At 42.5% G+C, this 24,323-nt stretch overlaps 1 protein-coding gene across 1 annotated transcript in view; it reads left to right on the top strand.

Moving 5' to 3' along the window:
• Positions 1 to 23,821, top strand: part of MAOB (monoamine oxidase B) — a 113,869-nt gene extending 90,048 nt beyond the window's left edge. Inside the window, exons 6-15 of the mRNA XM_032620151.1 lie at positions 726 to 867; positions 2,099 to 2,248; positions 3,457 to 3,616; positions 9,926 to 10,022; positions 11,054 to 11,107; positions 13,085 to 13,142; positions 15,897 to 15,994; positions 21,231 to 21,342; positions 21,908 to 21,970; positions 22,830 to 23,821. Coding sequence (XP_032476042.1) covers positions 726 to 867; positions 2,099 to 2,248; positions 3,457 to 3,616; positions 9,926 to 10,022; positions 11,054 to 11,107; positions 13,085 to 13,142; positions 15,897 to 15,994; positions 21,231 to 21,342; positions 21,908 to 21,970; positions 22,830 to 22,982 — 1,087 coding nt within the window. The 3' untranslated portion in view covers positions 22,983 to 23,821. The remainder of the gene's footprint in view (positions 1 to 725; positions 868 to 2,098; positions 2,249 to 3,456; positions 3,617 to 9,925; positions 10,023 to 11,053; positions 11,108 to 13,084; positions 13,143 to 15,896; positions 15,995 to 21,230; positions 21,343 to 21,907; positions 21,971 to 22,829) is intronic.
• Positions 23,822 to 24,323: the final 502 nt, after the last annotated feature.

The raw sequence follows: 24,323 nt of genomic DNA, 5'->3' as shown, positions 1-24,323 counted from the left end.
ATAGGAAAGGTAGGCATGGGCTAGATCACTTAGAACTTTGGAGGCCCTGGTAAAAGATCTGACTCTTATTCTGGTTTTGATAGGATGCCACTGGAAAGTTTTAAGCGAGGGAATGACATGACTTAATTTACACTATAGAAAGAGCACCACGGAGGGGAGGGCAATAAAAACCTTTTGGCTTCAAGTGTGGTACATAGATATTCAGTGAGGACAAGTGGAACGAGAAAGACAAGTCTGGAGGAAATAATTCTAATCATCCCGGCAAGAGATGATGCCAGTTTGGTGGTAATGAAGGTGGAGTGATGTGGTGAGAGACAACAGGACTTCCTGATGGATTGGATGGTGGGAGAGTGATGGAAAGAGAGAAATTAAGGTTGATTTCTGGAGTGTTGGCCTTAGCGAGTGGGTGAATGGTGATGCCTTTTACTGAGATGGGGATGCCTAGGAGAGTAGCAAGTGTGTGGAGAGCAGCCGTAACAGCATAGCATATGGAATACGTGCTGATTCTGAGCTAGGTCTTTTGATTAAGGGGAAAATATGTCTCCTATTCCCCAAATCTCTGACGTCATGTTTTATAATATTAGATTCTAGTGACAGTTTTCTGAAACTTGCTAAATTGTTCTCCACTTATAGCCAAGTTAAGTTTACTGCTTGAATGATTTCCAGAGAATGAAGAAGATGCTCCCCTGCATTTGCCAGCTTTGCTCTTGTTTCTCCCTGAGCAGATCTTCGAAGCAGCTTGCTACTCTCTTTGTGAACCTGTGTGTCACCGCAGAGACCCATGAGGTCTCCGCTCTCTGGTTCCTGTGGTATGTGAAGCAGTGTGGGGGCAGTGCCAGGATCATCTCAACAACCAATGGAGGGCAGGTACCCATTCATACCCCGACCGTTGAAACAGAAAACCACCACTGCCTAAGTGAAAGATTGGCATCATCCTTCAGTCATGAAAGGATGGAACAGGAGGCAGGCTTGTGGCTTTTAGAGCTTAATCATAGCAGCTCAAAGTGACTTTTGAAAGGGACAGTCTGTTGTTAGGTACCCAGTGTGACAACCCAGTGGCCAATGTCATTTTAAAATTAGGCTTGTCTCCTTTTTTTATGTTCTTTTGCAACTTTCCATTTGGATATACATCCGATGATTATTTGGTAAGTTTGTAAGAGACCAGCTGATGAACATAACTTGAGTACTTCTTGGAAAGTTGAACAGAAAACGTCAGAAACGTATTTTCAGTTTAAAACAAACGCACCGCATGGAATTCATTCATTCATTCATTCAGTGCCTATTTCCTGAGCCTCAGCCTTGTATAATGTGCTATGCTGGGCACAGTAGGAAATGGATTAGAGTTCTTAGCTAATCTCCTCGACAGTCATTTTCCTTTCCTTCCCTTCCTCTTCCTGCCCCCTCCTCCATCTCATCACCCTCTTTCTTCTCCTTCTCCCCCTCCCTTCTCTTTCCCCTTCTCCGTGACCTTCTTTCTAGACCTATTTGAAATAGTCTTTTTAAAAATTAACTGAACTGAAAATGTAGGAGAAGACAGTCAGCTCAACTGTGGGCGCAATCACGCAGGACATTTGGAAACTTTTGCAGGTGGGTGCGGTGAGGTGAAATGGCCTCGGTGGCCACAGAAACAGCACGTACCTGACCCAGGGTGAGACAGACAGACTGTAACAGGGAGTAGGCTGGCCTGGGGATGGGTGGGCCAGCAAGATTCTGAGACTGAGTAACAAGGAAACAGGAAACAGGCCTAGGTGTGCTCAGGCAAGTGGTGGCCCAGCAACTCAACCAAAGGATGCAGGTAGGACACAGAGCAGGGGTCTCGGCCAGGCAGGTGGGACATGGGAGTCAGGCTGAGGATGTCCAGCTGAGTTTGGAGTCTGGGGGTCCATCAGAACATAGCCTGGAAGGCTCGAAAACGTGTAATTTTGTTGAAAGCCAACAATCATTGGTTAGAAAACAATGGTGAAAGACACTACCCACAATGGCAGCATGAAATTATATACCTCACACAGTAAAGATATGTGAGGAAAACTAGCAACTTAGCAATTTATATCCATTCCTATATTTCCTACCCACCTCTTGGGTCCTTTTTTCTTTCCAGGAGAGGAAATTTGTGGGTGGATCTGGTCAAGTGAGTGAGCGAATAATGGACCTCCTCGGGGACCGAGTGAAGCTGGAGAGGCCTGTGATCCACATTGACCAGACAGGAGAAAATATCCTTGTGGAGACCCTAAACCACGAGGTGTATGAGGTAACCAAGAGCCTTAAACCAGGGAGAAGAGACCAGAGTCCCATAGATAACCAGAGCTTAAATAAAGCGAAGAATATTCTAGACTTTGTAGACAATGCCTTTGCCAAAAGCAAAAAAGCTACCTCTGGGGCTTCCCTGGTGGCGCAGTGGTTGAGAGTCCGCCTGCCGATGCAGGGGACACGGGTTCGTGCCCCGGTCCGGGAGGATCCCACGTGCCGCGGAGCGGCTGGGCCCGTGAGCCATGGCCGCTGAGCCTGCGCGTCCAGAGCCTGTGCTCTGCAATGGGAGAGGCCACAACAGTGAGAGGCCCACGTACCACAAAAAAAAAAAAAAGCTACCTCTATCTGAAAGAAAGGAAAACAGAACCATAATATTTGGGGGTGAGGGGGGAGATTTACAAAACACATATTATCAACCCTCTGTATTGGGCTCCTACATAATTAGAAAATCAAAGAAAATATTTATTTGGTAAACATCAAGTGCCTCCTATGTATCAGGCATTATTCTAGGAGTTGGGAACATAGCAGTGAACAAAACAGGTAAAATTGTCTGCCTTCATGTGGCTTACATTCTAGTAAAGGAGAAAAGTTGTAATCAGATATATAAAATATAGACTATGCCAAATAGTAATGAGTACTGTGGAAAAATCCAAGCAGGGAAGGGGGAGAGGGTGTGCCAGAAGGTGAGGTGGGACGATTGGTCATGCAATTTTAAATAGGTCATCAAGGAAGGCCTCACTCAGAAGGTGATGTTTGAGCACAGAACCCAAGGAGATGAGGGATTGAGCCAGGTGGCTCTCTGGGGAATAGTTTTCCAGGTAGACTGAAACAGCCAGTGCAAAGGCCCTGAGGTAAGAGCAAGCCTGGCACGTTGAAGTAACAGCAAGGTAGTCAAAATGGTGGAATTAAGAGGATTGAGGGGAAGAGTAACAGAAGATGAGATCAGAGATGTGACAGGGGTTCCTTTCATGTATGACCTTGAAAGTGACTGTAAGGAACTTAGCTTTGACTCCAAGTGTGACGGGAAGTCATTGGAGGTTTTGAGCTAGGGAACAACAAGAGCTCATTTTGATTCTAACAAGTTTGATTCTTCTAGTTTCTCTTTTAAGAAGAGATTGAGTGGGGGACGAGGGTAAATGAGGGAGAAACATTAGAAAAAGAGCAAAAACAACCCACCAGCAATGTTTAACCACGCCGTTTTTCTTCCAGGCTAAGTATGTAATTAGCGCTATTCCTCCTGTTCTGGGCATGAAGATCCATTTCAGTCCCCCTCTGCCAATGATGAGAAACCAGCTGATCACTCGTGTGCCTTTGGGTTCAGTCATCAAGTGCATAGTTTATTATAAAGAGCCCTTCTGGAGGAATAAGGGTGAGTACTTTTCTTTGCTTAAAAGGTCCAAGAAACTTGGTGCAAAGTCACACATTTGCGTGTAACTGTTTTTCTTAGAATTCGGATGTAAAACATTCATCCAGGTTCTATGGTCAGTTCCATCGAGTAAAGTACATTGGCACACACTCATGCAATTAAGTTCCCTTAGAATATGATCAACTCTTTTCATAATTCAGTATAAAGTTTACTAATCCTTTCGCAAAATCTTCCGAAAATAGGTTATTAACATTTTCTGATACAGGTTTTTAAAGTATGAGTTTATAAAGCCGTTCAGAAAGGTGGGGATTCTGAAAATTTCCAGGCAATTTCTCACTAGTGTCAAGATTCTACTATACGAAATTAAGTTCATTTATGCATTCATATATATTCAATAAGTGTGTGGCTCTACTGGATAGAACATTACAGGGATGCCCACTAAAATACTAGATTCTGCAACGATGGAAATGTTCCAGAGCGGCTCTGTCCAGGACAGCAGCCACTAGCCACGTGTGTGGGTATCAAACAGTTGAAATGTAGCTAGTGAGATTGAGGACCTGAATTTTTCAATTTTATTTCATTTCAATTGCTTTAAAGTCAGATATAAAAAGCCACGCATGGCTATTTCATTTTAATAGCTTTAAATTCCAATGTAAAAATGCCACGCATGGCTACTATACTGGACGGCACAATGCTAGAGTCTTATCACATTGACTCTCATCACAGCTCCTTTTCTTCCGAGAGGAGTCCACGTAAGAACCATCAGTACCTGGGACTGAGGGCAAAGGGAAGGATGAACTGAAATGAGGAACTAGATTGCAGAAGGGAGAGGAAGGATGTGCTGGAGGCAAAGGGGGAAAGTTTCATATTCTTACCTTAGGGCGGTTCTTCCTGTATCTACCCCTTTCCACCACATTGCAGCCTCCTGATTCTCCCCCTTTGCAGGAAATTCTGTTTAGGACTGTTATTGGATTGGTGCATCAGTTGAACGAGTAATCTATCTCTCACAAAGGACGGTGCAGTGACCCACCATGGAGAGCTTGCTGGTGATAAGCTGCTTCCTCTCGTGATCCAGGCCACCCATTTTAGACAGCTGGTTGCTGGCGAGTGGATAAGGTTTAGGACCGTGGAATGGAGATTTTTTTCTCTTAATGACTCAGAATGCCTTTATTTATGGAGAGAATCTCTAGCTTTCCATTCATGTCTGCAGACCTTTCTCTTAGGTCTGCAGTGTGCCAGGCAAGTTCATTGTTAGGTACTAGTATCAAAAAGAAAACCCAAGATGCGAACTATTATATATAGAATGAGTGAACAACAAGGTCCTACTGTATAGCACAGGGAACTATATTCAATATTCTGTGACAAACCATAATGGGAAAGAATATGAAAAAGAATAGATATATATGTATAACTGAATCACTGTGCTGTATGGCAGAAATTAACCCAACATTGTAAATCAACTACACTTCAATAAAATAAATTTAAAAAAAAACAGAGAAAAGCCAAGTTCTTCATCCTCAAGAAGAGGCTGGGTCTGACTCGGTCCTTATTGGTAATGAGCCTTGAGTTACACTTTAAAGAATGATTGTAGACATGAGAGCCTCTTCAAAGCATTTTCAATTTCTTTTGAGAAATTGAATGTGTTTCCTCAGCCAACCTCTACTGAGCATCTATTGTATGACAGGTGCTGTGCTAGGCATTGGGAATTCAAAGGCACGTTTCCTTGCCCAGAAAATCCAGACTTGGGAGGAAGCCAGTCTTGTAAACTGATAATTGCATTACAATGTATTGAGTACACTGTTGGTGTTACCTAGGCTATTATAGAAACACAGGGGAGGGCTCCAAGACTCACATCCAGTATCATTCCTGTTACATCGATAAGCAATTCAATAACAATATTTTGAAGGATTCTGTAAGGGAATGAAATCTGAGGAAGTTAACTCTTGTAAGAAGGTATTTGCTTTGCGTCAGACTTTCAACGCCATCCCTAAAGGCACTGTGGTTAATGAGTAACACAAAAGCACAGGGAATATGAGTTAACCAGATTCAAAGGGGGTGATTTTTGCAGCCCCAAACAGCCTAGCACAGTGACTGGCACATATGAGGCACTCAGCAATCAATCAATCAAGATTACTGTTTGTTTGTTTTATAAGTGCAGCGTGGTTTGGACTATTAAAGAGAAGGTAACTTTTTGCCTTTTGATACAGGTAGCCCTAGCCAGTTCTTGCTGGCTTGTAGAATGATTGTCCCAGGAAATGCTTTCCAGTTTCTTAAGTGTGTAATATCTTTGTGAGTTTACAAGGAGGGGCCCCCTCTTCTTTGCTGGTCTCCCACCAAATCATCCTAAGCTTATCCACCCTCACCATCAACACCCTGCCCTCCCGGGGTCCCTGCAGGGGCAGGGGGTGCATCACAGCCACCTTAGCTTTGCCTCCCATCCCCACTTACCTGGAGAGAGCAGGCTCTTGCCAAAAGCCTTATATCTTTCAGTATCCCTCGCTTTTGCTCATCTACACCATTTCTATTTTCCCTTAAATCTAAATGATTTCAGCTGAAGTTTAAAATAACAGAAGCAGTACCTGCTTTTAAAAAAAATTACAGAAGTGAACTTATTCACTATAAAACTTTCAAAAAAAAAAAGTGTATGAAAAATGTCCCTCTCCAATTGCCCCTCCCCCCTTGGGGAACCACTGTTAAAAATGTAAGTTGTTTATCCTTAGAGATTTATTGTAGGCACAGGTAATATTTTCAATATATTGTACATATATATTGAAATGTATATATACTTTAAATGTATATTAAAGAATATGCATAACATTTATATGCAAATATAATTTTAAATAAATGTTATATACTTTCCCCAAACCATTTTTTTAAAAAATCATAATACACATTGTACTGAAATTTGCTCTTTCCTCTTAATGGTATGCCACAGACATTTCTCCACATCAGTGCATTTAAATCTACCTCATTTCAACAACTGAATAAACAGTATTTCACTGTATGGCTCTATCAAAATGTACCCGATAGGTATGCTGATGATAGGCATTTCGATTGTTTCCAAGTTTTTGCTATTATACACTATGCTACAATAAACAGCTTCCTTCATATTGCTCTGAAGATTTGAATAAGAGCATTTCCTTTTGATAAATTTGTAAAAGTGCAATTACAAAGTCAATTGACTTGGGTAGACCAGCTAATTAATATTTTTAACTTTCTGCCGATCAGTAGGGGAAAATGTCCCATTTACCTATAATTTGTAAGTTTCATCATGAATAAGGCTTCAGGGCTGTGTGAAATCATTTTGTAAATTATCTATTTATCCTGTGCTTATTAATTTTTTTCTGTATGTGTTGCAAATATTTTCTCCCAGTGTACCAGTTTTTAAAAAATTTTTTATGATGGTTTCATTCTCCTATGAAATATATCTACATTCGGCTTTTCTGGACCAACAATTCTTTTCCACTGATTTTTGTCACTGGGCTCCAAATATTTTGTATAGCCCTATATATAAAAAATTAAACATCAACTACCACTGAATATATTTATTCCTAAATTATGTACATGGACCACTGGAAAAAAAGTGTATTGTTTTTCTTATGAAATATACAAGAGTAGTCATTTTTGAAAAGCTGGAATTGAAAAATAAGAATCTCTAATATCTTTCTCCACTATCCAGATGTGCAATCTAGGTGTGCACACCCCACTTTGGAGAACACAGATTTATATTCTCTAATCCTTTGGCAGCACCGTACTATTTTAATCCCCGTAGCTTTATAATATGTTTGACATCTGGTAGAATATTCTCTCTTCATTATTTTTCCTGTAATTTTGTCCTTGGTAAATGTCAGTTATTCTTCCAGATGAATGTGATTGTCTTTTCAGAACTCCTCCTTCCACACTTCACACTCAAAAAGCTTCTCCTGAATTATTTTATTCTGAATAGTCCTCTTTGTTACCTCCCATAGGTACAATATCTTCTTTTTTCTCCTTGAGAATGTTACTTGCCACTTTGGGGGAAATTTCTTCTACTCTTTGTCTTTTCTTCCTGAGAGTTCCTTTTTGTTTGTTAGTTTGTTTCTGCTTTTGTCTTTACTTCTTTTGTTAAAGAATTTGGTTCAATGTCTAGATGTCCTTGAATGGCCCTTCCTTTTTAAGAGTGAGGCTGAACCAGGCTAACTGGAAGTCCCATGTGCATGGGCAGAGCTCCTGAGCTTTCTACCTACAAATGATAGAACTGCTGCTGATGCCACGTGGTTTGTTCTGGCATGAACAGGACTCTTCCCTCTGCCCTTTGTTCCTTCACTTCTGCCCAGTGCACATGCATGGTGCAGAGACCAACTTTGTGCTGTGAAGGACGTGTCCAAGGAGCCCCTCCACCCAGAAAGCAGGGCCTCCACCCCAGCCAGCCTGGTGACCTGCATGATCCCTCTGTCCAGTCCAGCAGAACCCCAAGTGACCCGTGTGCCCTTGCTCTTTTCTCTTATCACATCCTGTCCTCTTTCTTGTCTCCTTATAACAAGGTGATTCCTTAACTATTTCTGTTGTATTCTTTTTTTTTTTTTGCAATAGCAGGATTGAGTCCTAGTTTTATTTTGTATTAAGAATTTTTTTCTTCCAGTTTTATTGAGATATAATTGACAGCCAGCACTGTATAGGTTTAAGGTATACAGCATAATGATTTTTTTTAAACATCTTTATTGGGGTATAATTGCTTTACAATGGTGTGTTAGTTTCTGCCCCATAACAAAGTGAATCAGTTATACATATACATATGTTCCCATATGTCTTCCCTCTTGCGTCTCCCTCCCTCCCACCCTCCCTATCCCACCCCTCCAGGCTGCCACAAAGCACCGAGCCAATATCCCTGTGCCATGCGGCTGCTGCCCACTAGCTATCTACTTTACTACGTTTGTTAGTGTGTATATGTCCTTGACTCTCTCTCGCCCTGTCACAGCTCACCCTTCCCCCTCCCCATGTCCTCAAGTCCGTTCTCCAGTAGGTCTGCGTCTTTATTCCTGTCTTACCCCTAGGTGCTTCATGACATTTTTTTTTGTTGTATTCTTAAATCTTCTTAAATTCTTCAACAAACTTTAAACATTTCTCCTTCCCCTATTTCAGTTTTTCTCAATGTTTTTTTAGCCCCAGTACACCTGAGGGGCATGCAAGTACCCCTCAATCCAGTGACTGACTAGGACTATAGATGCAAAGTGGGGAGAGTCGTGGGGGGAGAGAGAGAGAAGCAAGTGCAGGTAAAAAGGCCTACAGGTGTGTCTGCTCCCACACAGGTCGGGACAGTGCATACCCTCCAAGTTATTTCTCTGTTCTTTCTTCCTCATTTTGAAACCCACTCATTGGATTTTCTATACAACATTAGTTCCCAGGTCTTCCACCATAGTTTTGTTCGAACAACCTCAATTTGCAAGTAAATGATGAAGCAGGAGGAGTGGTACACTGTAGCCGGATCTTATTATAACATTTCAAATTCTGCCCTGACATTTTCGCCATTGCTCTGTTGTATTCTTTTGTTGAAATTACACATATTTTGTTCAGGAGGGGAATGAGAGAAGCACTTTTGTACAGAATGAGCTGAAATTGTTTTCCAAGTTGTTCTGGAGGTCCTGTTTGAAATGAGGGTTTGGGACTCTGTGCATTTTATTTTCTTATTATTTTTTCTATATCCAGCAAAGATATCTTTTTTATTTATTTATGTTTATTGGAGTATAGTTGCTTTACAATGGTGTGTTAGTTTCTGCTGTACAACAAAGTGAATCAGCTATGTGTATACATATATCCCCTCCCTTTTAAGGAGGAGGGTGGAAAAGTGGAGGGACTCTGCATTTTAGTCATCTGGGTCCTCTCTGCCCTGTCTCTAGATAATCAAGAACTAGTTAGCATCGAATAAGTGGCTCCTCATAAAAGGTGAATGCTCAGTCCCTTCTACTTTACAGTAATAGACTAGCATTTCTTTAACACATCTTTGGTTTTATCTGATTTCCTGTGAAAGAGGAAAGAGGGGCACACGTATTAACAGCAAGGAAAACAAGATGTCATTAAATGTTGGCCTGGATTAATTCATAATATCACGTTGCTTCTTTGCAGAGAGGGGCTTACCGTTTGAGTTTTTCACCAAATGTTGGCTCCTTAGCCTTCCTTTTGACATCAGCTTGGTTGGACTTTGTATATTTAGGGTATAATATCTTATTTTCAGCCTTTGGGCTTCTCAGGTTGAAAAATGTGTGCTTCATCGTAACTGCTAAGGGTAGCTTGATAGGGTGATGAATGCCTTTTTCCATTTTGCTCTTCTCCAAGATTACTGTGGAAGCATGATTATTGAAGGAGAGGAAGCTCCAGTTGCCTACACGTTGGATGATACCAAACCCGATGGCAGCTATGCCGCCATAATAGGGTAAGGCATGCTTATGGTGGTGTGATAATCTTCCATGTTGACAACGTATTCCTATACTGTTAATAAATGTGCCCCACACTTTGTTCAATAATTTTTTACCCAACGTCACTCTTCTCCAAATTCAGCAGTTGGAAAAATCTTATTGCTTTTTAAAAAATAATGTCTTCAAACAGATTAATATTTAGAAAGGAATTAGAATACCAATAACATTTGAAAATTTGTTAAACTAGTTTTCTGCTTCATGTTTGATACTAGGGGTTGATATATTCTGGTAAGCTGTCTTTTGTGAAAGCATGATACGAAGATTTGACTTAGGGTGTTTCACTAAGAGGGCTCTTGTGGAGGCTGTGGAGGCATCTCTGGTATTTACATGGGATGCTGAGATTTTCCAGGTCCCACTAGAGAGGAATGAAGACCAGCCCAGTTCTCAGCTTGGCAGGGAAAAGCAGCACAGATGGGGATGTCATGGGCGGTGGTTACCTGGAGAAGCCAAAATTGAGATGGGTTTCAGGATCCGTATGAGTTTATTTCAGAGAGCCAAGGGTCAAAACAGGGAGATCAAAGCTAGCTGGTAAGTTGAAGGCAATCGTAGGGCTAGAAATGGAGGCGGATTCTAAAAGGCTGGGCACTAGGGAGATACCACCTTGAAGATAGAACCAAAGAGGAAGGGCTGGATGAAAATGGAAAGTCTCAGACACATCTAAGATAGATATTTGAGGCCCAGGGCATATTCCTGTTGAGCACCAGCCATGCAGTGGGAGATGGGTCAGTCATGGTATTATCCCAGGCAAAAATTGTGGCCAGTCATCTGTTTTGAGTCCCTTGAATCCCTAAAACTAGAAGGTGCCTTTTAGTGTCAAGAATGTAACCAGGAAATAGTAAAACATGGAACATAAAATTAGATAGTGTATGATTTGTTTCTTCCGGTTCACTTTTAACTTGTACACTAGGCACATGTGTAGCTATAGAAATGAGGCCAGGATGAAAGCAGCCATTGATTTCCCCTCCTTTTTCTTGTTTGTACGTTTTAGATTTATTCTTGCCCACAAAGCCAGAAAACTGACCCGTCTTACCAAAGAGGAAAGGTAGGGGAAAAAAGTACCTCTTCTCTCTTCCCTCCCTCTCTCTCCCTCCCTCACTCCCCCCTTATTTCCTCTGCCCCTCTATCCCTTCCTGCCCACCTCTGTACTCCATCTCCCTTTCTGTGCTACTTCTTTTCTTCTTTCTACCCACTTTCAACTTTGCTTAACTTTTAAACTTAAAGACTGCTTAATACTATGTGTATTCCCAGCACAACATGTCTGTTATGTTCATTATAAGGGTCTTGTATAAAGGCACAACGCTGATAACTGAAGAACCAAGCATTCAAAATAATATTTATTGAGTTCATCGTACATAAGATACCATGCAAGGAGCTATGGAGGATACAAAAATGGATATAGCCCAGGAGCTGAAATTTTATTTGGGGAGGAGATAACCAGGTAGACAAATGACCTCATTGCAGGGCAGTCTGCAGTACATCCTGCATGAAGGATGCATAACTATTACAGATCATAAGTACAGAAGGACTAGTTTCTCTGGAGGTGGCAATTTCTCTCAGCAATTAGTATTCACCACTACCAATTATTTATTCCCACACCACCACTGATAACATATTTACCAACTAAGAGCCCCTGAATTACGTTATGGCACATTCCTAACCCTCACAACCCTGCACCCTCCCCCCGCACCATTAGCGTGCTGCTTTATGACTATTGCCATCGCTGTGCTTGGCCAGGGCTATGGAAGTCTGACTGACCCACTCACTAAAAAAAATGTCCTGGGCTTCCCTGGTGGCGCAGTGGTTGAGAGTCCGCCTGCCGATGCAGGGGACGCGGGTTCATGCCCCGGTCCGGGAAGATCCCACATGCCGCGGAGTGGCTGGGCCCGTGAGCCACAACTACCGAAGCCCGCGCGCCGCAACTACTGAAGCCCGCGCGCCTAGAGCTTGTGCTCCGCAACAAGAGAAGCCACCTCAATGAGAAGCCTGCGCACAGCAACAAAGTGTAGCCCCCGCTCGACGCAACTAGAGAAAGCCCGCGCACAGCAACAAAGACCCAATGCAGCCAAAAGTAAATAAATAATTTTTTTAAAATGGACTTAAAAAAATAAAATAATAATAATACTTTTGAAATCATTGGCCTAACTCTAAATCACCTGTAAGATCCCCTTTAACAATACTATTCTATAAAAATCAGAATGGAAATAAGTCTAATCTCATACCTTAACTGACTAATTATAACTTTTGGCTTACATCCAATTCCCCCGTAAGACTAAATTTCTTAAGAGCTACCATTTATTGAGCATTTATTACGTATGTACCAGTTATTGAGCTGGGAACTTCATATGCTCTATATCAGTGGTTCTCAAACATAATCACCTGGAAGGTTTATGAAAACACAGTTGCTGCCACTGCTGTTTCTCAGTTAGAAGGTCTGGGATGAGGTCTGAGAATCTGCATTTCTAACAAGTTCCCGGGTGATGCAGCCGCTGTTGCTGGTCCTGAGACCACATTGTTTTACCATCATTAGTGAAAAAAATCAGGTGAGTTTGTTGATAAAACTAAAGGTCAGAGAGTTTAAGTAACCTGCTCAAGACCTCATAGCATGGAAGAGGCAGAAGCAGAATTCGAAGCTTTTCCTGCTCCACTTTGCCCATTTCCTCTTAGTGGGATGGGGAGAGAAAGGTAGGTGAGCAAGAATCATGTCTCAGTCCTCCCAGAATCTCCAGTGCTTAGGAAATTGACAGCAGGTACACAACGTTTTCTTGAATGAATGAACAAATTGCTGTGTGCCCCCAGTGACGCAGGCAGTGCATCACTTTCTTTTCTTTAAAACTATTTGTGACCTCACAGATTTAAGATATTGGAACTAGAACAAGGTGCCTTGTTTTGAAAAATTACAATGAAATGTCAAGTGGAAGCAATAGCTCAGAATCTTTTTGAATGATGGGAATCATAGGTACAGATTTGACTTTTTCTTCCTCTCTCATTTTCACTTATTTTTCCCCCTCTCTTCCCATAGGTTGAAGAAACTTTGTGACCTCTACGCAAAAGTTCTGGGCTCACAAGAAGCTTTGCACGTAAGGCTTCCCAACCCTTCCCTAAGGGAGAGAGATCTTGCTTTGTTGTCAGGGGGCTAGCAGGGATGGGCTTGTGCAAGAAGGGCTCTAGAGCTCATGTTTTCCCTGATCTATTCTCGGAGGAGTCTGCACCAGAGTTGGTAAACTTATGAGTTGTCCCAGAGGGTATGGGCCCTGGCTGTGCTAGTGGCAGCTTAGGCACCTTGCAACACTGATGTGTTTTAGGTGGTGCTACCCTTGTCCCTGAGTTCAGAGCTCTTCCTGTAGCAGGGAAGACATGCTGATTGGCTCAAGGTGAGCCCTGTCAGCTGAGTTTCCTAGACATCTTGGCAGGTAGCCTGAGGAAGCTGTGATCTTCAAATTCAAAGTAGTTCCCCTCCCCACTGGGTGGTTAAAGGTGGGATGGGATGGGTAGGGAGGCAGTGCGGTAGGGGCATTTGGTGATAGTCAAAGGGCCCAAAGGGCCCATAACCATTAGCCATAACGACCTCCTTCATCAATATTTAAAACAATGAACCGACATTCTCGTTCCATTCAAAACTGCTGGGTTTTTAATGTTTTGACACGGATTACGTCACCTTTTGAAAGCTATTATTAAATCCAGTTATCCGTGCAGCACTTGAAGACAATGGAAAAGGATGTACAAATGAGCAGTTAAAGCATGAGAAAATCTAATAAAGGGGCTAAGAATGTTTAACTTGTTAAGCCTCTTAAATCCAAATCTCTGCAGTGCACGCCATGACCTAGTTGAACAGCTACAAGGCTTCATCTTATCCCTCAGACACTTCCTTTGCTCAGCTTTGCAGTGGCTTTCTTCCTCCTAGTCAAGCTGTTGTGGCTTTTGAATTTGTCATTTTTGTTCATCCTTTTAAAGCAAGAGTTACTCGTTATAGGTGAAACACACGCTCTTGAAGGTTTGGGGGATTCCTCCTCAGTAAATGAACAAGAATGATGAATTGACTGGTTTGGAGAGAAACATAATAATAATGAAGAATGTGTTCTGTTTCATTTTTTGCTTTCATATACCATTTAACAAGTTTAAATATAAGCATAGCCTCTGGGCGCAAGTGTAATATGGGTGAAGCGGCAAGACCCAAAGTATATACACATTAAAAATTTATCCTACCGCAGCTGCTAAAATTGACTGGTCTTTCTGTTTAAATATTCGGTTCAAGATATTTCTCCCTGGTAGATACTCAAGCTTTTTTGAAGTTATGTTCTGAGACACCCTCAGGCTGAGGCAGTGCAGAACTGAGGATTCTACGACAACCTGTGAGATGGTTGTTCAGGGAAAACCCCAGTGGGAGGGGAAAGAAGTTGTGCTCAATTTCCCAAAAAGTTGATCATTTTGAATATGGGAAAGTCTCTTTTCCTAAGAAGAATGTGGATGATTAATTGCTGGTGATAAAAATGAGGTGGTCCTGGGAATTCCTGGCTGTCCAGTGGTTAGGACTCCGAGCTCTCACTGCTGAGGGGCTGGGTTCGATCCCTGGTAGGGGAACTAAGATCCCACAAGCCACAAGGCGTGGCCAAAAAAAAAAAACAAAAAAAACAAGTTGGTCATGCTGTTGTTTGCTCTTGGCACAGAGATGGGCACTTGCTTTGGCGTCTGTCCTGGGAGCAAGGAAAGGTGAAAGATGAAGTCCAACCTTTCTTCTGATCGGCTGGCTGGAGACAGCCAGAGAAGGATGCTCATGAGGTGGAAGAGGGCCGGGCCTGAGGCATCAGAGCAACTTACACCCCTCAGACAGGGCCTCCTGCTTTGTAAATAGGATTCGTTACAAGTGACTATCCGAAGTCCCGTGTGTGACTGCAAATTTTTAAAACAAAACATCTTTTCCAAATCTATTTTTATGCTCACGTTTTTCTCTTAAGACTTGCCGTGTTGATTTTATCTTTTCAAAGTAATACCTGGGCCTCCCTGGTGGCGCAGTGGTTGAGAGTCCGCCTGCCGATCCAGGGGACGCGGGTTCGTGCCCCGGTCTGGGAGGATCCCACATGCCGCGGAGCGGCTGGGCCCGTGAGCCATGGCCGCTGAGACTGCGCATCTGGAGCCTGTGCTCCGCAACGGGAGAGGCCACGACAGTGAGGGGCCCGCATACTGCAAAAATAATAATAATAATAATAATACCTAATGATAACACTTATGTTTAGTTATTGTAATAAAGAGCTTGAACTTTGCAAAATCTCAGCTAATGTTTTGCCTGTTCATGGCAAAAAACATATTTTTCAGACCGATAGCTGCCTGCATCGCCATCAACAGAAGTGCCTACATCCCATGAAAACATTAATCTGTGTGTTCTAGCTTCTCTTAACGAAGTTGACTTGCATGAAAAACATGAATCTGGTCATTCTTTTTCCTTAACAGGCATGCTTTTCTACTTTTTTCATCCTCCTTACTCCAGTAAGCATAAATCCCTTTTTAAACTTGTCTTGAAACCATTAGGCACCAAAAACTTCTTAATACGTAAGGCCAATTTAAACATAGAGCTAGACAATTGCAGCTTATGAACAGTACCCGGGACATGAATGAACCAAGTGAGAAAACTTTCTAAGTCAGAATTTCTTAGAAGTCTATTACCAAGGACATTTACCTGCCCAAAGTCCTATCTCTAAAAATATCGGGATAATAAGGCTCTATTTCAGACAGATACTGGTTGTCCAATGGGAAGCCTACTGGACCGTGTTTGATTTATTCGAGACTAGATTGCTTCCTTTGAGTCTCCTTTGAGTTTCTGTCACTCTGCCTTGCAGCCGGTGCACTATGAAGAGAAGAACTGGTGTGAGGAGCAGTACTCCGGGGGCTGCTACACGACCTACTTCCCCCCAGGGATCCTGACTCAGTACGGAAGGTAGAGTAAAAGTGGGCTCAGTTCTAACTGAAACTCCCTGAATCTGAGTCCATAACTCTAAGAAGGTCCGTGGAGCTCTTCTCCACTGTTCCTTGTAAATGCTGGGAAAAAAAATCCCCAAATCCCCAATTTCCTTTGGATCTCGTGAATCTCACTAATGAAGTCATTATAATTCTGCATCATGATGGGGCCCTTGGCTCTTAATCCTTCTGAAGGAGCAATCCCAATCAATAGAACCAAAGAAGGTGGCAGCGTAAGAATAGGAATTCAGATAGAGGGTTCACTTATATTGTCAGAAGAAGTGTCTTTATACTGAGTTTAGGGCTCAGTGGAACTTCCTCAATGGGCACTGTATGAGTGCCAACATGGGTACAGCATTATAAAAGCAAATTGTGTTCTAGACTGGGGGTAAAGGGACTCGGGTTCCACCCCCTGATCCTACCAATAACCAACTTTGTCATCCTGGACGGGTCACTTCTCCTCTCTGGACCTCACTTTGCTTAGCAGGTGTATGAGGAAGCGCAAGATGGCATACAGTAGACAAGAATCAGTATGTTAACAGGAGCGTAAGTTATTTTTCACATCTTCATTGAGATATAATTCACATACCATACAATTCACCCATTCGAAATGTATAATTCAATGGCTTTTAGCATTTACAGTGTTATGCAGCCAAGTGTGACTCATTGGTGTTTAGTTCATTGTATTTGATGACAACAACCAGGTATGAATTAGTAATATAGTAGTAATTATTATGACCATCGAAGTAATACTAAAGGAAGCAATCATTTAATGCCAAGAGCTCAATCTAAACAAAATGGGAAATGTAGAGTGACGAGTAAAAGGCTGAGTATGCGACAAAAAAAGGGTATTAGTAAATGTAAATGGCTAATCAATCTGTTCGTGAAAACCAGTCAAAGAAGGATTAAAACCTGCTTGTGGGCTTCCCTGGTGGCGCAGCGGTTGAGAGTCCGCCTGCCGATGCAGGGGGCACGGGTTCGTGCCCCGGTCCGGGAGGATCCCACGTGCCGCGGAGCAGCTGGGCCCGTGAGCCATGGCCGCTGGGCCTGCGCATCCGGAGCCTGTGCTCTGCAACGGGAGAGGCCGCAACAGTGAGAGGCCCGCGTACCGTAAAAAAAAAAAAAAACCTGCTTGTGAGAGGATACATAATGGCTTTGGTGAGCACTTTCCTCATCTTCCTGAAGATGGCAAGATATCATCTATGAGATCATTCAGAGGGTGCCACCTGATTAGCTACTGGTCATTAAGTTAATTTTTGGATATGCTGATTGTAGAATATGTCAGTAGTAATTGTTTCATTCCGCACTTATCGGCTAAGTGCCAACTATTGGCCAAGCGCTCTGCCGAAAACTTCAATATATAGGCAGACCTCGAAGATATTGTGAGTTCGGTTCCAGACTACTGCAATAAAGCGAGTCACACAAAATTATTTTGTTTTTGGTTGCCCAGCGCGTACAAAAGTTATGTTTACATTATACTGTAGTCTGTTGAATGTGCAAGAGCGTTATGTCTAAAAAATGTACATATCTTAATTAAAAAATACTTTGCTGCTAAGAAATGCTAAGTAAGCATCGTCTGACAATGCCGGGTTGCCACAAACCTTCGATTCATGAAAAAATAAATGCAATATTTGCGAAGCGCAATAAAGCAAAGCACGACAAAACAAAGTTTGCCTGTACCAAGATAAGCCCTCCCTGCTGTAAAGGAGCTGACGGTGTTAGGAGCTAGGGTAGGGATGGGGAGAGGAGAGAATATCAAACATTGACTCAAACATACTATGGTAAGTACTCTAAGAATAGAGGGGCACAAAAATGCCATGGGGGCCCAGGGAGGGATGGGCTAGCCTTACCCAGAGAAAGCTGAGAAGGCTTCGTAATACACATACCACCTGAGAATTGTAGAAGGCAGAGAAAAGGCTATTGGGGAATGTATTCTAGGCAGACGGAACCATTGGAGCAAACGCTTCCTATAGGAATCTAACAAGTTCATGGAATGTCTGGGGAGAAGTTACACAGCTGGGCCCTATGGGTGATTTTGAGGATAGAATAGAGAGTAAGAAAGGCAGATAGGATCCTTTGCTTCATAAAACACATTTAGGAATACAAAACTTAACCTCTCAACAGAGAAAGACCATCAGTTTTGTGATGCGATTAGATTTCTGACCACGGGGTAGCTAGTTTCATGCTCAATCCCATAAGGAGTGTCAGGAAAATGCCTTTGGAGTGATGGGGTCAGTGGGGGGCGGGGCGGGGGGGGAAGGACACTCACCTGCACTAGCCTGACACTGACCACATGAAAGAAGCAAGATAAACCCCATCATATCAGGCATTTGTGGTGACATGGCAGCACCCTCCTTCATCTTTATGCCTTCTCAGGGCCGTGTTTCAGGCTTCATGTGACTAGCTTCAATCTGTAGGATGGAAACTGAAGCAGAGCATATCTTAGTGACATACCTCTCAATCCAAGCAAGGACAACTGGCCCGCAGGGATTCCCTTGACCTTTCGGGTCCATGACATTTGGGATACTGCAAGGAATTTTATCTTCATGGCCTAGAAATTACACAGTAAATGTTCTGCTTCCAAATGGAAGACAGAGGACAGTATTGACAGTACAACTCTAGTAAAAAAAATCAACTCACATTTCTTAAGGTTTTTTACTTTAAGAAATGTGTGTTTATTTCTTAGACTGAAATATGGGGTTGGGTTTTTCTGTAAGATGTTATGAAAACCCGAATGAACTTTTTGGCCACCCCAACACTTTAGTGATCAAGTAGTGGTAAAACACATAAGGAAGTGTACGTGGAAATATCCTATAGTGTCTCTTCCCTCACCTGCACGAGAAACGGCAGAGATTTTTCTTCCCCAGTTTTGGGGCTTTCTTTTTCCCCAAAGGAAGAAGATTTCCACGTGACAAGTGGAGGGAAGATATCTTTGCCTGTTTGAAATAAATTCTTGGTTTCTACATGTTTACACTCCAGTAGTCAGCATGATTAATTCTCTAAGCCTTTATTCTCTCTTCTAATATTTAATTCTAGGATTTGGCCAGGCCTCCCAGAGGTTTCCAATTTGGGTTCCATCTGTTTGAAAACAGTGATTCATGTGGTGAAAGCAGCACTGTTTAATGAACATGGAAAAAGCAAAATTACCTTCTCTTGCTGAGAACCCTTCCTGAATACGCTTAGGCTCTCCAGCCCGTGCTGGCTATGAATAATTCCAGATTATGCTATGTATTATTATCGGCATTCTAGTATTCTATAGTATCTTCTATTCTCCTCCCCTCTTTTTGCTTGATGGCAACAATAAGGGTAGGTGAAGGAAAACCCACCAATTCAAGCCAACTCATTTGGTTTTCTGTAAAAGGCCCAGTGGTATACAGTGTTGACTAAGACAGAGCCTGGATGTTAGCTCTGGACATCCACATCCATTATCTGTAATATAATGGAAACCTGGAATAGGATGAATAATGACATGTTGATGGCGCTTCCCTGATGGTATTTTTGTCAGGGTAACAACAAACTGCCCCTTGTAGAAACTAAGTGCTGTGACACTCTGTCCTTTCGTGTAGCATATGGGCACTCTTTGTTAACTAGTGATGATGATGATACACCAGGAAAAGTGTATAACATAAAGACAGAGACTTTGACATCTGGTCGACCTAGTTCAAATCCTAGCTCTGCAATTTTCTAGCAAGTGGGTCTTGGCAAGTCAGCACACATTTCTCTAAGCCTCAGTTTCCTCATGTGTAAAATGGGATAATTGTAGCTATGCCATGGAGTTCTTTAAAAAGATTAAAAAAAATAATTCAATAGAGGGAGGATGTATAACCAAGCGGTTAAGACTGTGGGCTCTGGAGTCAGATGACCTGGATTCAAATACCGGTTCTGCTACTTACTGGCTATGACCTAGTGTAAATTACTTTGTCTTTGTTGCTGGTTAGATTCCCCAGCAAAGCAGACTCTGAAGCAAAGATGAGCATATAGGATATGTACTAGGGAGAGCCTAGGCATCAACATCTGTGGGAGGGAGAGGAAGGAAGCAGGAGCGGGCAGAGAGAGAAGTTGGGTTTCTCCCAGTGAAGTTCCAGTGAAGACCTCAGCTGATCCTTCAGGGAGCTCTAGGACTAAGATGGCCCTTCAGAAATGTCCCAAGTTGGGGCGAGGGGTCAGGTTTTTATAGCCCTGTGATGATCAGTCACTGGATGCAATTGCTGCTGGAAGGAGGCATGACCTTGAACCAGGCAATTTTCTTTAGTGGAGGCAGTTGCCAAAGAGGGCTGACATCAGAAGGCCATCTTCCTGCAGCACTTCCAGCACCTGGGAATAAGTCCTTCATGTTTTTTTTTTGTTTTTACCATACGATTCCATTTATATAAAATACTAGAAAATGCAAACTAATCTATAGAGACAGAAAGCAGATTGGTGGTCGACTGGGGAGGGGGACCTGGAATGGGCCAAGAGCAGGGAAGAACAGCAAGGTCCTTCATTTTTGAAGGGAGGTCTAGGCAGGGCACCACAGTGTCCACTACAGCCTCTGTACCTCCATATTCTCACCTGCAAAATGGGGATTATAATCGTACTGACCTCATATGGTTGTGGTAAAGATTACTGCACTTAGAAGAGTGTTTGGCGCCCCCCAAAATGTTAACTGTTATAATTTAATGCAGTAAAACTCTTCACACTGGTAGAGCTAAGTGCTCAAGGAATGGTGGTTTTGGAGCCGTAGTCATACTCACAGAGTTGTTAAATATTACTAATAGAAAAGGTTTTAAAAATTATTGGATCATGCCCCTTAGGAGATGGGGAAGCCAGAGCTCAGTGAGAGGAAGTGATTTGCCAAGTTCATTGGTGGAATGACCAGGCGGGAAACTGGGGGCACGTGTCCCCTCGCTCAAAGTTGGTGAACCGGCTATCCATGACTGGGCATATACAGTCCCTCACTTTACGTATGTAAAGCAAATACTTATTTTACCTCCATTGATGTCAGTCCCTTTACCTGTAAGCTCTTGGTGCAGGAGTGAACTTTGACTTTTATTTCATTTTGTCTGTGACAAAGATCATGTAAGAACTGGAGGAACTCATGAACATTATTCCAGAATTGCCAGTGGACTTCCTGACATTTAGAGTCTGAGGAAACGGACCAGCCTTGGTCTTTGTGGGAAGGCTCTCCTCTGGCTTTCTGAGACTGACCACTTTTATCTCTTTGCTTTGCTTTCAAGGGTTCTACGCCAGCCAGTGGGCAGGATTTACTTCGCAGGCACGGAGACTGCTGCACACTGGAGTGGCTACATGGAGGGGGCTGTGGAGGCCGGGGAGAGAGCAGCCCGAGAGGTAAGGCCTGGGGTCATGGGCTGTGGGGAAGGAAGCAACTCACGGGCCTGACAAACAGGTTAAATATGTCTGAGATCCTGGAAGCCAATTCCCCGTGAACCCCCATCTGAAGGACAGTGAAACACCTTTTTAACAGTAGTCACAGGTGAAATGAACACCTTAACCAAAAAGTAACAATGAGTCCAAGGTAAAAAGAGTCCATGGGGCAAAAGATCACCATGGCTATACTTGAGAGATAACCTAGGTCTAATATTATAGAACCAAACATGTTTACACTAGGATTCAGAATTCATTTATATATTTTCCGACAGTTCCTCTCATCTCATCCCTATTAAGGCGTGTTCACGGCTATTAAAATTGATGGTGAGTCTAATGGTTGGACCTTCTTATGCTGTAGATCGGAGACCTTTTGGATCTTTTCAAAGGTTCAATGGACTACACTGGCTTTTACCCTGGTGTTTTTGATGGATATCCCAAAAGACATCGTTAGTCCTTTATTTAAAGAGCAGATTAGGAGAAAGATGGTGTCATTTTTGTTATTTACCAAGATGCGCTTTCTTTTCAGATCCTACATGCCATGGGAAAGATCCCAGAGGATGAAATCTGGCAGCCCGAACCAGAGTCTGTGGTAGGTTATATTTTATATCATGAATTTAAATCTCTTTCCTCTAAAAACAATTACTTATATGAATAGAACACACTTGTATATATTCACAGACCTTCTCCTAAGTGGTTCAACCCATGAATGTTTAAAGAGATGCCACGGGTTAGGGCAGAGGTGAGGGATTTAGAAGAACTTTGATAAAATTGCAGCTGTCACATGCCTTGCAGATTATTAGGAAAAAATAAATTATTTTTTGGTCGGATGAGACATTACTCGGAGAGTTCTAGACTTATTAAGAACTCAATAAATGTCTGTTGAATAAATCTCTAACCTGGTGATAGGGGGGAGGAAATGAAAGGAAGATATGTCAGTATCCCCTGTCTGGGGACAAAGGAGTGGAATGAAATGGAGCAGATTTAGGTTAAAAATGCATTTTCAATACACCTATCATTTTGTAATAAAACCCCAGGAAATTTTCCTGACTGGAAGGAAGCATACACATCATAGAGGACAAGGGTCCAAAAGGTCAGAGTTATTCGTCTGTCAAGTGTAAGGTTAAAAACAGTAGCCTGGCCACTCCAAAGTCACCGTCTTAGTGCTTCTGTCAGAGATGGGATGACACGCTGAGAATGTAAAAAGAAGGGGTCATCTTAGTTTGGGGACACTGGAAAGGCTCCCGAAGGAAGTGAGATATAAACTGAGACTTGAAGTTAGTGGTCAGAATTAGTTGAGTAAAGGGCCCAGTGGGGAACGGGGAATGAATGTTCTGAACAAAGGGAATGTGACGTTTCATGGCCTAGAGGTTGGCAAGTGTGAGTCACATTCGGAGAACCGGAAGAAATACAGACTTTCTGTACTGACACCAAATATTCTCTGAACCCAGGATGTCCCTGCGAAGCCCATTACCACCACCTTCTTGGAGAGACATTTGCCCTCCGTGCCCGGCCTGCTGAGGCTGATTGGATTGACCACCATCTTGTCAGCAACTGCTCTTGGCTACCTGGCCCACAAAAGGGGGCTACTTGTGCGGGTCTAAAGAGAGGGCATCTGTAACCACACCCTCTTCTGCTTCTATTCGGTGTGTGGGTTTGGGAAAGGAGTTGTAACAAAGTTCCATGAAGACACAAAGAATGTAGAGCGAAGTGGAGAGCATGACGATAAGTCAGACTTCGACCACAGGAAAACACAATATCTCTTTCTCCATTTTGATTCCTGTGTATTGTCTAGTACCTAGCTTAGCACTCTGTCTCACCCATTTCCAAGTTCACCGGTCTCAGAATCTTTACAGGAGTTAAACAGGCTTGTTAAAGGTCCTTGCTATCCTACAGTATACATTACCCAGGCACAAAAAACTAGCTTTTTCCTACCTCTGTGGCTTTGTGCTTGTCCTTCCTCTTACCTGTAAGGTCCACATCTTGCAAGATCTCTGCATTTGTCCTTAGAATCCTGTATTGTTACGGCTGGAAGAACTTAGACACCACCGTGTCCTTACTTGCTATTTTAGAGTTGAGCAAACTGAAGTCAGGAGCGGTGGGACTTAATTGCCCAAGGCCCACAGTAAGCCACTGATATTTTGTTGACTAGAACACAGGTCCATTGCTTTATCCCGTTTCCCAGGATGAATTTCCCGATCACCCTCTCTACTCCCTGCCATGGTCGCTGATCGTGTCCCCCTTGTGTGGGTTTACTCTGTACTAAGTTGTTTTGTGCTACTATTTCCTTAAGTTTTATTGTCTTCTGCAGTGTGTCTTCAGCTCATTTTAAGTTTTTTGAGGGTAGAAGTCTTGTCTTTTCTTCCTCTTGTATCCTCCCTTGTATCTGGATACGAAGGTTAATACACATTTGGGTAATTAAAAATAAAGTTGATTGACCAGATGTCTGTTGCCTTTTCTTTTTGGGTAATGACTTTCAAGGGTTTTGACAAATCAAATCAAGATCCAGTATTAGGTATATAATTGAGGCTTAAAAGCATTGAGTCAAAATTTCCTTGAAGCTCAGATGATGCGTGCATTTAGATTGTGTGATCCATCATGGGTGGTGTCTATGTGAGCAGTTGGTAAATGATTTATAATGATATCATAAGGATGCTAAAAGACACAGCTCCTTGCTTTCACCCCCTCTGCCCCCGAAAAAAGGCTGTCAAAATAATTGACATATTAATAAGTAAGATGCTTTAACTATTAAGACAATTATAATATTTCAGTTGACCTTTCATATTCCTTATCAGTGCAAAGCTTTTTACTAGGTACACATTAATTTAAAACCATAGTTCCACAGTCCATTAAATCCTATTTGAACTACTTTTTAAATGAGATCATCATTTCAAAGTATTCATACCTCTTAACTCCCAAGATCAGTTTTTATCAGGATATATATA

Source organism: Phocoena sinus, chromosome X (genome assembly GCF_008692025.1).
Source record: "Phocoena sinus isolate mPhoSin1 chromosome X, mPhoSin1.pri, whole genome shotgun sequence".
Lineage (NCBI taxonomy): Eukaryota > Metazoa > Chordata > Mammalia > Artiodactyla > Phocoenidae > Phocoena > Phocoena sinus.
Note: the sequence above shows the minus strand (reverse complement) of the source record. Positions and strands in the feature narration are given on the sequence as shown.